Source organism: Lepeophtheirus salmonis, chromosome 1 (assembly GCF_016086655.4).
Source record: "Lepeophtheirus salmonis chromosome 1, UVic_Lsal_1.4, whole genome shotgun sequence".
NCBI lineage: Eukaryota > Metazoa > Arthropoda > Copepoda > Siphonostomatoida > Caligidae > Lepeophtheirus > Lepeophtheirus salmonis.
Genome location: NC_052131.2, coordinates 32880449 through 32895053, shown reverse-complemented (window position 1 = coordinate 32895053; position 14605 = coordinate 32880449). Strand labels below are relative to the sequence as shown.

The 14605-nt window shown below is 31.6% G+C and overlaps 4 protein-coding genes across 6 annotated transcripts; 1 reads left to right on the top strand and 3 right to left on the bottom strand.

Annotated features, from left to right (window-relative positions):
- Window positions 1-1553: 1553 nt before the first annotated feature.
- LOC121124661 (myophilin) lies at window positions 1554-5397 on the bottom strand. 3 transcript variants are annotated; one of them, XM_071891259.1, is made up of 3 exons: window positions 5267-5397; window positions 2090-2417; window positions 1554-2019 (listed from the first exon to the last, which is right to left on the bottom strand). In XM_071891259.1, exons 2-3 carry the CDS (start codon window positions 2300-2302, stop codon window positions 1720-1722), a joined length of 513 nt encoding a protein of 170 aa, XP_071747360.1. In that variant the 5' UTR covers window positions 2303-2417; window positions 5267-5397; the 3' UTR covers window positions 1554-1719. The 3 variants fall into 3 exon arrangements, with proteins under 3 accessions (XP_071747360.1, XP_040575784.1, XP_040575788.1); XM_040719850.2 differs by lacking the exon at window positions 5267-5397 and adding an exon at window positions 4216-4374; XM_040719854.2 differs by lacking the exon at window positions 5267-5397 and adding an exon at window positions 4216-4365 and having other exon boundaries at window positions 2090-2309.
- Window positions 5398-7287: 1890 nt separating this feature from the next.
- Window positions 7288-11320, bottom strand: LOC121124639 (acid phosphatase type 7). The gene is made up of 8 exons (XM_040719819.2): window positions 10987-11320; window positions 10681-10878; window positions 10313-10619; window positions 10076-10259; window positions 9864-10006; window positions 9638-9809; window positions 7625-7759; window positions 7288-7554 (listed from the first exon to the last, which is right to left on the bottom strand). The coding sequence occupies exons 1-8, from the start codon at window positions 11093-11095 to the stop codon at window positions 7507-7509; spliced, it is 1296 nt and encodes a 431-aa protein (XP_040575753.1). The 5' UTR covers window positions 11096-11320; the 3' UTR covers window positions 7288-7506.
- Gclm (Glutamate-cysteine ligase modifier subunit) lies at window positions 8141-11310 on the top strand. Its single transcript, XM_040719843.2, has 3 exons — window positions 8141-9125; window positions 9186-9344; window positions 9398-11310. The coding sequence occupies exons 1-3, from the start codon at window positions 8601-8603 to the stop codon at window positions 9455-9457; spliced, it is 744 nt and encodes a 247-aa protein (XP_040575777.1). The 5' UTR covers window positions 8141-8600; the 3' UTR covers window positions 9458-11310.
- Window positions 11321-11354: 34 nt separating the features above from the next.
- On the bottom strand, window positions 11355-12613 carry LOC121124647 (transport and Golgi organization protein 2 homolog). The gene is made up of 3 exons (XM_040719830.2): window positions 12128-12613; window positions 11915-12056; window positions 11355-11853 (listed from the first exon to the last, which is right to left on the bottom strand). The coding sequence occupies exons 1-3, from the start codon at window positions 12404-12406 to the stop codon at window positions 11411-11413; spliced, it is 864 nt and encodes a 287-aa protein (XP_040575764.1). The 5' UTR covers window positions 12407-12613; the 3' UTR covers window positions 11355-11410.
- Window positions 12614-14605: the final 1992 nt, after the last annotated feature.

The following is a 14605-nucleotide window of genomic DNA, read 5'->3' as shown; positions in this document are numbered from 1 at the left end:
TTAAATAGGTTTTTAGCTTATGTATATTTTGAAGAAACTAATAAAATTTATATGAAATGTAGAACCATGTAGTTCGAATATTATCAAATAAGATCAACAATTCTAATGTAAATGTTATTAGATCTTTACTTGTTACTGTAGTTATCCTGATATACCCACATATAATCTCGTTCATTCAAAACATCTTAACCCTCCGGCTGCAGAGGAACCGCATTACGGTAATAAACCAAAACCAAAGTTACACATACCTTTACAGAGCCCACTAAGTATAATACCAAAAAAAGTTCAATTCCTGTGTGAATAAAGGAGGTTCTTGATGCTCAATTAATTAGTGGCAGTGGCTAATGACCCACCCTTTCGACCAGTGGTTCCCTTGCACAACCCATAGACTTGGGTGAATTATCGGATATTGAAAGGAGCCCTTGATACTCAGGAAAGCGGTGGCTGAGGGTAATTATCCCCCTTTTGGAACAGAACTTCACTTGTAAAATCCGTTGCTAGATCAGAGATGTCTAGCCTTTTAATAAAATAGGCCGCATTGCCACTTGAAATATTTTAATGAGCCACAGAACATATTAAGTTATATTTCTTGAAAAATGTAAATTTAAAACAAAACTATTATATACAAATTTATTTCAATTTTAAACCAAATATAAATAAAGGCTAAATTTCATTTTTCAAGGCAAAACTGCTAAAAACAGCTTAACTGCCAACCTTGTTAGAGTATCAGAAAATAAGAGATACCGTCAAATATTTGTCAATGTTTGTACGTATTATGAGTGTTCTACGTATTTTGATGATATTGCAATAATTTTGTTAATAATAATAGTTTAAGTAAGTAAGAATGAGTAGTGGGCCACACATAAACATTCGGCAGGCTGCAATATTGCCACCGATTCACAGGTTGGACATCCCAGCATTAAATTATCAAATTGCTTGCAATGAATTGTTTAATAATCAGATTACTCACTATCATTTTACCTGACATGTAAATGAAGTAAAAATGACAATTGGAAATTTTATAGATTGTCCGGGCATTCTGTACATTATCCGCTCTAAAAGTAATTTGAACATAGCCCGGGAATTTTGCAAAGTGCCCGATTTTCCACATTTCCCGTAATACAAACATCATAAGTTAGGATGTCACAAAAAAATAGAATATGCATACCCCTATTTTTTTCTATTTCATAACAACTACACTAATATGATATAATTCTTTATAGAGCAACGATAACACGTATTGATTTTATGTACCCGTGACTTAGGCATAGGGGGACTGAGATCTTTGATACTCTTAATACAGTTTACAGAGAAGTACCTTCTAATTTTAAGTTTATTTTAAATTTTTTTGACTTTAATGAAAAACCTATTGAATATTAATATTAAATATGAAGACAAAATATTTTGTTTTTGAGGTGGACAATTCTACAGGAAAAGAGTAATCAGGATTTGTTTGGAGGGCAATCTTAAGCTAGAGCATCAGTCGAACAGATCCGTCTGAGGTATTACCCCCTGCTCGTGGATTATATGAGTCGAAATAATAATATGAGATATATAATGAATATTATCTATTTAATGTTTTTTAATGAACATATGATTAATTATCAAAATAGACAAGGAATAGTCGATTGATTTCGAATATAATTAATATTTTTATCCTAATCTGTAGATAAAATCGTAGATTATAAACGATTAAAAAATTATACACATAAATCAAATCTACATATGCCGAGTATTTCCCATTCCTCCATGTCCCGCCTGAGAAGCTCCTTTGTTTGATCCAGCCTGTAATCCAATTTGAGAGTCTCTTCCTGCTTTGATCTGCTCTTCTGTAAAGTTCCTCTCATTTTTGGTGGACATTTTAGGTCCAATCTTTGGTCCAGTGTACTCAGGATGTTTTTGTGTTATTCGTCCCAAAGAGTATAGACAGAGCGTCACTTGTGAGATATTTCTGGCTTCAAAGAGATCCGGTGTTTGAAAAGCTTCTTCTTCAGGAACACCATAGGCTTTGACCGCTTTCTGTAAATATGTACAAATATTAGTACATATAATATAGCATGAACTTGCATAAATAAGTAGGTGTACTTACGAGGAAGGCGTTAATATTTTCCATCAACAGAAAAGCGGGACCTTTTTCTTTAAACTTGCTAATAGCTCCAGGAGATATTTTATTCATGAGTTTACAGAGGATCACACCGTTTTGTAGGATTTCTTCGAAATCTCCTTTGGGAAGGGGTTCTTCCAAAACAGATTCAACCCATTGGAGGATCTCTTTTTCTTCTTCTGGCTTCCTTGGTCCCATTTTGATACTGATGATGGTGGTGGTGAGTGGAGGATATGATTATGTAAATATACAAAGATGCGGTGGATGAGTAAGAGTGAATATGAGGTGTTCTACTTATAGACGGTAGAATACACTACAGGGATGAAATTAAATCATGATTTTCATACAGTTATGTCAGTGTGAGTGGGCCGTTCATGAACAAAGAGAAGCGCATTTCTTTTTTTATTTTTGTTAGGTAATAAGTAACTTTTGTGAATAAGTACATATTATTTCATGGAATTACCTATACCTATATAATATATATACATGACTATAGTTATATATTTAGAAAACAAAGTCATGTATGAAGTGAAACCATGGCACTCCCTTCTACTCATCATCGGCTATGCATATTACATATGTAGGGAAGACTGGGCATATTAGAAATATTTTTTGCTTCCCCCAATTAAAAACTAAGTTTTTTATGTATGCTGTCAATATTTGAGTGATTCTTGTCACAATTCAACAATATTTATTGTTTATTCTAAAAAAAAGATCATTTGTTAAACTTTTGCTTCTTAAAAATAAAGGTCATTCTTAAATTTGTCGTTTCTACAAGTAGGTAATTAAAAAAAAAAAAAAAACATTGCAAAAATTTCAAGAAACCCAACATCCCTTCCCCCCCCCCCAAGTATCGGCCCTAATGACATAACAAAACTGCCCTCAGGTAAACCCAACCACCGTTTTTTATTGTAAAAGCTATTTAGATGAACTAAGTGGGTAATTAGTAGGGATTAAGTCAAGTTATTTTATTTCTTTAACAATAGAGTTCATGACTAATTAATCAAAGTAAGCAAATCTGAAAAACATGATTTATTCTGTGAAGGCAGGGCAAAAAACTGAAAAATATGTGGATAATAGGTTTTACAAACAGAGGCAAGAACATAATGTCTGCTATTCTTTGAATCCCTTTGGAAATTTTATTGGCCAGGAACAATGAATGTGACACGTCAAAAGTTGCAAATATCCTCTTTACTCGAAACGGTTGCAAGAGTTAAACAAATATCTTAAGTTTGAGTTAGGAATTGTAAAAAAAAAAATAATGGGTTCAATAATATTTTTTGAAAAAAATGAAGAACTAGACCTTCTAAGGTGTTGAATAATATTATTAACTTTGAATGAATTATAACAGATTAAAATAGAATAATATGACTGATCAATATTATAGATCGGAGAAATTCACTCTTATAAACCTCTTCAGAGCCTTATCCTGGTCCTCAAACATGCTTTATTTGTAGTATAATTATATAAAATAATAAGTAAGAAAAGAAAATATGAGGAGAGTTGCAACTACAAATGACCCCTCTATGTGAGCGTGGTAATATCTCAAATTTATATTCAAAAACTGTTTTGCCCCCAAAACCAGTTTTAATTCAATATCTCGAAGAAAAGTTGACAAAAATGATTGATTTTTCGCCACAATAATTTGCAATCTATTATACAATTGTTATAATCCGTTTTGGCTGTAGTTTTTTGCTATTGGAGAAAAGAGGGATGTTCTAGCAATCGTCTCCGGTCTTCCCTACACTCAATAAAATGTAATACTATAATAGTATATTCTTAAAACAAAATTTTACTTTATCATTTAATAATAAGTAATGTAGACAGAATATAGAATTACGTATTTTTCAAATAGTCTTGAAATTCGACTCTCTTAATCTGTTGATCGAATAATATAATCATCCAACTCCTAACCTTATCTTAAAGAGAATAAAACATGACTCATTGATTATAACGGATAAGAAGGGAAACACCCAAAAATAAGATAAACGTGTGGTTAAAAACTGAAACGGAAATCCAAAAGGGGGAGCCAAATCCCCAATATTATTTATTTCTACAATAACAATTAATATAAATAATATAATAACTAAGATAGATATATACCAACTTACCGATGATGTTCCGTCAGTAATTATTGTAAAATATGGGAGAGAGAGAGATAGGGAGCTGTTCGTATATTGTACTGACTTAAAAACACACACCCGCCAATATTTGGATTCACAAAATTATGACTGATAAGTGATAATGAAAATCCATGATTTTTTTTGTGCGCCTTTCCCACATATTTAAAATGTTATCTGCTCATAAATATTTGCCTAGGTATTAACATAAAGGGATTTTCTCTTTTATAATTATATAAGAAAGAGGGTGTGAGTATTCTTTCCGGCTCATGGATGACAAGTCATCATTAAGGAAAACACTGACGAATATATACATCAAAGAGGCCTAACAAAGCGCGCTAATTTGAAAAAATAATAGTATTCATATTTTAATAATAATATTAATAAGTATTGTTGATGATTGGTTAAATAAATAGGTCGTGAAGTCGGGAAGGAGTAATGACCTAATAATGGCTCACACCGCCGCTATTAATTACAGCATCATGCTGCAGCATACATACCTTTATGTGTTTAAGATCCTTTTCTCTTTTATTAATTCAAATTCTCTTTTGAGACCCATCTCCATTCATTATATTTCAATCTGTGCTATCACTATAGCAAATTTACTGTTTGGAGATCCGTTCTGGCTAAATATTATGTAAAGTATTTTAGCTAGTTATAGGCCTTTCGGTGTGTGACGTCATTTTCTCTCACAACACTCATGCGCACAAGGGATCCATTATAATTTAATAATAGTGTATCCAATATCACTTACACTGACTATAAAAATATATATAATAACAAGTAAACGAAAGGGAAAAGTTATAACATCCCCTCTTTCTCGAATATCAGAAAAACACAATCACAAAATTAACATTACAATTGTATAATATAATACAGATTATTGTAGTGAAAAAAGCCAATAATTTTTACAAACTTTTCTTTGAGATATTGTATAAAAACTGATTTTGAGTGATAAAAGTTATTATTTATTTATTTTGTATTATTTTGAGTGATAAAAGTTATTATTTATTTATTTTGTATTATTTTGACTGTAACTTACCTTTATCATTTGAATTATTTTATCAGTTCATATATTTTTTTAAATTCAAAATACTTCCATTGAGAAGAAATTTGGCATATAGAGAGTTTTTACGTGACGTCACAATTTATATGTCGTCCATTTTGATTGCCTAAACACCAGTTTTATAACAATGAAAACCTTTTTTTCATTAATATTAAGGAAAATAATGAACTATTGGATGCTAAAACGGTACCAACAAATAGAAGGACTTAAAACTTACTATGTATAAAAATGTTATTCACCATTGCCGAGTTTTATTAAATATCTGACCCTAAAATGTACTAAAAATATGTTATTACATCGTTATACAATCTTAATTCCGTGTTTTATAACTATCATAATGGAAAGAATAAAGGCGGGTTACCACATCTATTCTGTGTCTACACGTCTAAGTGTACATATAGGTATAAATATAATATACCTAGATTAATATTAATGATATTTTTGTTAGACGAACCCTTCTCCCGATATTATTTATATATATCAATACTTTTATACCTATACAGGTGTGCGCGTCTAAAACTGAAAACTCCTTTAAATTTTGTGCGTTTTTCCTTGTCTACAGGCTTGAGAGCTTGACGAGGGGTTCTCTTGTAGACCTTAAGGCCAAGATCTTTCTTAATTAGCCGGTCCATGGTTCTTCTGCTGACGTTGAACTCCCTGGAGAGGCCGCTGACGGTGACCTTCCCTCTCTTGTCCTCGACATACTTTTTCACGGCAGCAACCATTTCGTCCGACCTTCGAGGCCTTAACTTAGATCTTGTGGTCGCCTCAGGAGTACCTTTGGCTACCACGCTATAAATAGTGGTGCGGCTGCAGTTCAGAACCTTGGCAATTTCAGTGGGAGTTTTTCCCCGCGCGGAAAGTTCCAAAATCGCGACTCGACGTATCTCCATATTATCTGCTGTTGTTTCACTGTTGCTGTTTAGATTTAGCCGGAGTTTTGTTTATAACTAGTCAAGACCCTTGCCTCGAAGTATAAATCGGGTTCAACTCAATAAAATCACGAATATGTGCATGGCGTAAAATTTAAAGGAGTGTTCAGTTTTAGACGCGCACACCTGTATATACACATAGGTATATCTTAAACGTGTACACGCAGGATAGACGTGGTAAGCCGTTATAAATTAAAAATATATTATAACTTATAATATATTTTTCTCTAACTATCTTACTTTTATCGCCCCTAATCGATCCAAAAAAAAAATAATACAAATTTATCCATTCTTAGGAATTTTCAATACATATTATTTTCATTATATTCAAATATCAGAGCTTATCATTGGCTTCAAGTAGTATTCAGTGCCACTATTAGGCCCTTTTTTATTAAAGCCATTTGATGGGGATTTATTGGAAATTTTTCCATTTTATATCCTAAAATATCAACTTAGTGCCCCCTAAATGGTGTGTCCTTCAATTATGATGCTATTTATGACTTACGTGAAAATGCTCCATACAAATCTACTATTTCTTCATCTTTATTATTTTATATTTCACAGCAAACATGTTTATCTGGCAGGGCAAGGCTTCGAAAAGGGCGGTGAGAGTAAATTTATCTAGGGAGTACTGTGTACATGGAGAGTGCACTTCTTTTCAGAAAATACATAGATTGACCAAAGCAATCATCTTTAGTAAATCTAGGTATATTCTTTTATATAATCAAACGCCACGTAGATAATCAACACCTCAAGAGGTCCATTTATTTCTTTTTTAGTCAAATTTTCTTAATTTATAACTTAAACTTTTTAACTATTGCAAACGTACCTAGGGATATAGTTCCAACACTTGACTCGCTACATTCAAATGCAGTTTGTGAGGAAACTACTTACTGATAGTATCTATAAATAAATTTAAACAATATAAGATATATTTTGCATATTGTGTCAAATTTTGGCATGTCTGAGCCAAACCAAATACCAATAATTGAGCTAAAAGCAAAAAGTATTGTAATTAGTCTTCTCTCCCCTACGCATACATTTAGTCAACATCAACCTCATGAATATTTTTAATGGGATATTTTTTTATTATAATCAGTCACTTTATATATTAATCATATTTTAAAGTCATATGATATAAAATATATCATATGTATGCAGAGTGCACATATTGTAGTAATTATCCATTCCTTTTATAATGAATTTACAATTAGAAACAACTGGCACAAAAACAAAAATTTATAATTTTTTTAAATTGTCAATGATAATTATTTTTTTCTTTCTCTATGGTATAGCCTTGATGATCCAAAAATCATCAATGATTGCGCCCTCCTAAAATGAGAGAAACATCAAATATAATTAGGAAATAAATCTAATCGTATCATATTTTATATTTTTTTACTTGGTCATCTGAAACTTGTTGGATATGCAAATGGGAACCATTCATCACATTCAATCTGGTGTAACCATAATCCATAGAACGAAACGCTGTACGATTGGGGAGTGGAAGAAACCCATCATGCCTTTCTTGGCATCCCTAAAAAAATTGTAAATAAGTGCAAATGAATAGCTACTCTTTTAATAAAATATGACATTAATACAGTTGAGTAGACTTGTTATTGTCTACTATTATATGTTTAAAAATAGGTACAAGGAGAAATATTCAGAACTATTACTAAAAATGGGAACATCTAACCTTTCACTATAAATAAAATTTGGCATTTTTTCTCTATTCTCTTTGTACTCTTAGATTAAAAATAATATAAAGAGAGCTGTAGGCATTCGTAATTCATAATTAAATTGGTACGAATTAGGTCTATTGAAGGTACAGTTATGATTTATGAATGATCGGGTATCTTCTGTCCTTCAATTATAAATGACATAAAAACGTTACTCAACAATATTTATGTGACGTCATAGCTAGATAAGCGAATATTGTATTTGTACCTAGTATGACTGCTTTCTCATATTGAAAGAAGTTCCAATATCAATATGAATATAGTCAGTGTAAGATTAAAATAGTCTGTGGAAATATGAGAAGGGATTCCTGGGATGAGGACTAATTATAATCCTTTATTTATATAACATTATTTTCTTTTAGACTATATTATGGAATTTGACCTTTGATTCAAAGAGCTGGGCCGTCTTTCTAAGCTAAGAGAAGCTAGAGGAAAAGAAAACATAATATCTCACACAATCTGGATTAATTCGTTGTCCTTTGCTACATATATTGTATGTTTAACTTGATAAACAACATGTACTAAATCATTACTATTTCTAAGTAATACAGCATACACTAGCAGCTTCCGTCTATAGTTGTGTTTTGTACTTCCTATAAATAACAAATCTCAAGACGCAAACCATTTGTTGGTAAGAAAATGAGTGAGCCTACTCCTCTTTTCCTACTGAGCCCAAACCTCATCACAGACAAAGAGTTTAAATCCTATCGAGTGAGTCGAGAGCCCATATCAGAGGTAAATCAAGTCGTGAAGAATGCAATCAATAAACCTGAACTACAGTCAAGTCATCAAAAGTCTGCAATTCTTGATCCTGAAGCCCGGAAAAACGAATTCAGTATTACTCTGAAAATCTTTCTCAAGGATTTTGACACACTTAAAGCCCAGGAGGCCATTGATCAGATCTTGGAGATATTAGGAACAGAGTATGTTGAAAATCTAAATTTAGCGCTCCCTGAAATGGGTTGCGACGCTCTAGGGTTTACATCTGATAACGTGGATCCAAATACTACGTCTGAGCATAGAGAAAATTTGATTAAATTGTGGAGATTTCTTGAAAAGCTCGTGGATCGTAAAGTTATAAAAAATCTGGGGATATCCGATGTAGAAACTGAAGTATTCAAATATATTTTTAACAATGTTAAAATTAAGCCCAATAATGTTCAGGTTCGTAAAACTAAAGAGTATTCGTTGAATAGGATTAATGAAATTGTCAATTTGGATTAGGTTAATCAAACTACATGCTGTGTCGTTCCTCCTGAGCTCAAAATTTTTGCTAAAGACAATGATGTCCATTTACTTACTCACAATGATCCTCCAATTATCTGGAATCCAAAATGCGAATCCTTGCAAAAGTTTAATTTACGATGGATAATTAGATCATTGGTAAAATTATCCCTTATGAGTCTATATATTACTATTAATTTAATTCTTCATAGGTTCATATCGAAGCAAGAGGAGTATTAAAAGATAAAAGATATGCCATCAGTCTGGAATAAAGGCATCATCATTTCATTGAAAGGAATGGTGAAAAACTTAGTCTTAAGATGTAAATTTACTGTGCTTATCAATCAATTTCTAATATACCTAACTCTCGAACTTAATCATCAGATACATTCATAGTAAAACAGGAGATTTAAAAGTCGTTTAGTTATCACTATGATTGCAATTTTACTTACAGCAGATCCCGTAATTATGTGAACTGGAGCCTTTGGATTGTCGTATGGCCTTTCATATGACCCATTCATTACTTTTGTGTTATAAATGGGCCATAGTCTTTCATAGTCATGCTCATGAGCCCATACGGCTAGGTCCACTTTATATTTGTACATAAGATCTTCCAACCCATATCTGAAAAAATGAGTTTAAACAAAATGTGTCAAGGGCCCGACATGATCAATTTACAAATGTAGAAGTGGAAGGCCAACGCGTGTTCTAGCTTTGAATTTTGTGCAATCATCCTTATCTGTATTTGAACAGTACATAGGTCGGTGACCAAAAACAAGGATCCAAGGTCGCTTCTCTCTGTTCTTAGACAGATTGGCCAACTTTTTTTTTTACAAAAAAAAAAAAAAAATTAAGGAACTATGGGTTTGAAGATATTGGGGTTTCCTTACTTTTAAATCGTTTTCAAACCAATCATGTTGTTGTTTAACTTGATTTAGGCCATAATTTAAAAAGTAATAGTATTCTGTCGACAAACTAATGATATGCATAGGTCCCATGTTGAAGCTATAGTACATGTTATCCCCTCGTTCATCATTTGGCATGTTGAAACGAGCTTTATAGTGGCTAAAATTCCTATAATGAAATAAACCTTAGATTGTACCTATTGGCATTTTTACGATATGTACGCAAATTGTTCGTGGTTTCCATTGCAAGTCATATATGGTACATAAGCTGCAATTGATTCTATTTGTCTCATGAATTCATCTCCAACTAGTCCTTCATCCGTATTCATGTCATACGCGAAGTCACCCACATGGAAAATAGCATCATACATTCCTTTTTGGGTATCCTGTTGTAGCCGAGGTAAGGACTGAGCATTGATATTCCCCATGTCTCCGTACATAGCTATCGATGGACTCCAATATGTGCCTTCAGGGAATGTTTTGAACCAAAATATTCCCGACCATCCCAAGGAACTTCCAACATGATAGTCTGCGATGAAAAAATGTTTTTTATTTTGAGGGAAAAAATTACGCTTATTTATGCATCTTACAGTAGGTTGTGTTTGGCCTTAATTCACTCATTTTTACCTTGTGAATATATTCATGTCTGGATGAGTCTTGACTAGTGTAAAAAATGTTTGAAGAGCCTGAGGCCGTTTGAGTCAAATTTTGAGGACTAAGACCATAGTTTGCATATGATGAAGTTTGATTCCAAGTGACCCATGTTACAAGCATAGATTGTTTCGAATCTAATGATAGTTAAATATGGTTAATTAAGGTTGATAGTATAAACCAATAGTAAAATAAAGAAGTTGGGATTCTTTTTTTAAAATCAATGATACACAAGAACGTAATACCTGTGAGTGATAAATGAATTTGTTCAGGAGTAAAGTAATCAATGGGTTGAGGAAAAACACCCGTGAAAAGAACACAAATAACAAGTTTGTTAATAAATTTTAGAGACATGTTGCCTTATATTTAAATGTAATTATACTAAAAGTTGTTTCCACTATGTTAAATAAAGTAAAATACAGTGTTATTCCCTATTCAATTGTATTTGTGTTCTACCCCATTCTAACTGCGTTGTTGATAAGAAGAATATAATGAAATGTTTTGTTTATGTAGAGCTACATTTATAAATAGCACATAAATATATTTGTAAATAAATATCCCAAACTTGATATACATTTTTTTTTTGAGAAGTGAAATAAGAGATTGGCCGGAATAACATTAAAAATGTACGATTTATTTAATATTTAAATAAGATGAGAGCAAAACTCCTTAAGCAGATCCTTTGATTATAAAGTATTTTTCTACAGTAGACCAATCTTGAGTATTCGATGCATCCATTCGAGTCTTTTCAGTGAAATAAACATTATCAAAATAATCAATAAGGATAAGAGTTTGAGATCTTGTTCCATAGGTACTTCCAGGACCCGATAGAATGAATAGGGAGGTGAGGAACTCGTATCTCGATCGGAATGAGGGATTAAGACATTGTTTCTCAATTTGAGGATCGGGGTAACATTTATCCGTGCATTGAAGGGCATTAAACAGAGATTCCGTTAAGGTAGATTGTTGAGATGTATCATTGTATTCGTGAACAATGTTAGAAAATTTGTGTAGATTGGTGGATGTTTTCCGATAAGGGGAAGATAATGGATGGTTGCTAAGGCCAATAAATGAGTCGTGGATTTGTAAGGGGCCTTCATTTTGAATATGATCTGCAAATAATAAAAGAAAACAGTTCAATTATTTGGATTAGAATCTATATTCAAAGTGTACCTTCTAATCCTGGACAGTAGTAGAAGGAGTCGAATGATCCCTGTGCATTAGGACTCATGAGAAAGAGATTGAAGGGATTGTATACATTCCCATGTTTTGAGAGTTCATTTAGATAATCCATTGATGTCTTTATCTTCCCCTCCTATTATTCAATATATTAATTTTTTTCTCAGAGCTACTATATATTAATCAAACTACTATTTGAAATTAAACCTTAAGGTAATCAATGATTAAACTCCCACGACTCAAACGATTGTAAGACTGTCCCGTGAAAATATTCGTAAGGAACCCAATTTTACCCTCTTCATTGATAGCACACCATGTTCCACCACGCTCTGAGGATACTTTTTCATCTCTTCCACAGAGTATTCCATCTTCCCAAGAAGCACTCGAAGTGGGACGATCAAAATGTTCATCCCTATTCATAATCATAATTAATTTGAACGTTTTTAGACTTGGGGAAGGATTCACGTAGCAAAAAGTAATACACATTTTTTTAAGCAGTAAAAAATATACTAATTAGCACAAAATATACAATGAAATATAATGAATAATTTTTGCTGGTAATTTTAGACAGGATCTTAAGTGACAACTGACAATTTGAAGTTCATTGTAACCGTATATCAATATGCGCACTTTCCAAGCAATTGATCGATAACAATAATAAATACTTATTAGTCGTTAATATTTATTATTTCATCAACAGCTGCATCCTGAAAACATTACGCAATAATTCATAGAGCGACATCTACCAGGGGGAGTTGATACGATTGAGCAAAAATCCTTCTCTTGCTAATAAACACAGGCCTTACCTCGCTAACACAAAAATATCCTAGGTATTTTGTTCTCAGCTGTCGATTCCCTTCTCTCGCTTCATACGCCATGGCTATTTCATAATTTATTATTTTTCATAAATATACAAAGTAGTAAGTTATTTTATACTGATGCTCCGTTTCCAAAAGAACAGGAATTCAATTTCTTGTTGATCCCTCGTCGTTTACATAATATATATATTTACCATCTCATTATTTATAAGAATAAATTTTGCCTATCATATTTTAATACAAATTAAAATAAAATATTACTAAGCAGTACTATAATAATCTAACGAATAAAATATAATGTAAATATTACAAAATATATTTTTAAATGGTGAAAAAGTAATATATGACGGTGATAGTCTAGGAGTACATACGAGAAACATAGCAATTGGTTTGATCGACTTATTTAGCTAAATACCAAATGATTTCGGGCCCTTTTTCTCTTTCTTTTCGGAGGAAAGGTTGCGTGGAACAAAGAAGATAACGACGTGAGCTAGGGTTTTCCTATGAAAACTTAAGAAGCTCAAGTGTAGTTTTTTCATAGGAATCATTTTAATTTAATCAAAAATATTTAAAAGCTCGAAAAATTACTCTTTTCTATTGTCGTTACTTAAATAATGAATCTAAACAGAATTTTTATTCCAGTTGATAGAATAAATAAATAATTAACTGACATAATTAGGTGCATATATGCTCAATTACAACCCAACTTTAGTAAATATGACTAATTTCATTCAAATATCAGTGTTTATCATTGGCAGTGAGTAGTATTCAATACAGATATCAAGTCTTTTTTTATTCTTAAAGCCATTTGATGAGGTTTTATCAATATTTATTGGAAATGTGTCTCTTTTATTTAGTAAAAATATTAACTTTGAGGCCCCAAGATAGCGTCTTCTTCAATTATGTTAAAGATGTTAATAAGATAACAAATAACATTCCCTTGAAAATGTAATTTCTTGGTCTTGAATAAATAGCATTATATTTAAATGACATTTTGTGAGTCAATCTCTCATTTAAAAAATCGATTAAATTAGTTAGTTAAAGTTAAATTTATTTTGTTATTCTAAGTTGAAATACTAAAAAAACTGTCTGGAATTAACCGTTAGTTCTCCGATTATTTAGTTAAACACCGTGTCGACATTATCTGTTCTAGTAAACTTTTCAACTGGAGCATTCCACATCTAATTGATAAAAATGATATTTTCTCAGTGTCGTAGAAAATGTTGTTTTTATATTATCTCCGATATTTTTATAATATTACATATAGTTTAAAATTAGATAGAAATTCAAAAATCTAAAATTTTAGCTGTCTTTGACTTCCATTATAGTAGTAACTTGAATTAATATTTCTTTCTTGATCGTTCAATTGGAAGTGGATAAAAATTTTAGTAAAAGAGACCGACAGAATCATCTTTATAGTTAATCTTGATAAAACTCTTAATGTACTAACTTAAATAGTTATTTTTTAATATCGGAATTAATTTTAACTTAAGCAAGGTTAGGTAAGTTTATTTAACTAAAATTACTCTAAAGTTAATTAACTTAAACTTAACTAGTTAAAAAAAATAAACTCAAAATTAATTTTAACTGAACAATTTAATTTTCATAAAAATTGAAATTAACTTTAATTCAAATAGTTATCAAAATAAAATAATAATTAACTTTAACTTAACCAGTTAAAAGATAAGTTAACTTGCCCATCACTGTTAATGACACACTAAATTTTCAAAATATTATGAGATGAAAAGTCACATAATAATGTGTGCCTTTAGGGGAAGGAATGTCTGGGGAATTTCCGAGTCATGCATCCTTTGTATAGTCACAACCCCATTTTATAATATAATTCAACGCCCATTTCTTGGTTTAT

Bases quoted from the DNA above. Each gene is read 5' to 3' on its own strand.
- LOC121124661 (XM_071891259.1), bottom strand. From the start codon at position 2,302: ATGGGACCAAGGAAGCCAGAAGAAGAAAAAGAGATCCTCCAATGGGTT. The intron at 2,020-2,089 runs GTAAGTACACCT...ACATATTTACAG, and splicing joins AAAATATTAACGCCTTCCTC to AAAGCGGTCAAAGCCTATGG.
- Gclm (XM_040719843.2), top strand. From the start codon at position 8,601: ATGAGTGAGCCTACTCCTCTTTTCCTACTGAGCCCAAACCTCATCACA. The intron at 9,126-9,185 runs GTTCGTAAAACT...AATTTGGATTAG, and splicing joins TTAAGCCCAATAATGTTCAG to GTTAATCAAACTACATGCTG. The intron at 9,345-9,397 runs GTAAAATTATCC...AATTCTTCATAG, and splicing joins GATGGATAATTAGATCATTG to GTTCATATCGAAGCAAGAGG.
- LOC121124639 (XM_040719819.2), bottom strand. From the start codon at position 11,095: ATGTCTCTAAAATTTATTAACAAACTTGTTATTTGTGTTCTTTTCACG. The intron at 10,007-10,075 runs GTAAGGAAACCC...TAAAAAAAAAAG, and splicing joins GGTTTGAAAACGATTTAAAA to TTGGCCAATCTGTCTAAGAA. The intron at 9,810-9,863 runs GTAAATTGATCA...TCATTTTTTCAG, and splicing joins GGCCTTCCACTTCTACATTT to ATATGGGTTGGAAGATCTTA.
- LOC121124647 (XM_040719830.2), bottom strand. From the start codon at position 12,406: ATGTGTATTACTTTTTGCTACGTGAATCCTTCCCCAAGTCTAAAAACG. The intron at 12,057-12,127 runs GTTTAATTTCAA...ATTGAATAATAG, and splicing joins TAATCATTGATTACCTTAAG to GAGGGGAAGATAAAGACATC. The intron at 11,854-11,914 runs GTACACTTTGAA...TATTATTTGCAG, and splicing joins CTACTGTCCAGGATTAGAAG to ATCATATTCAAAATGAAGGC.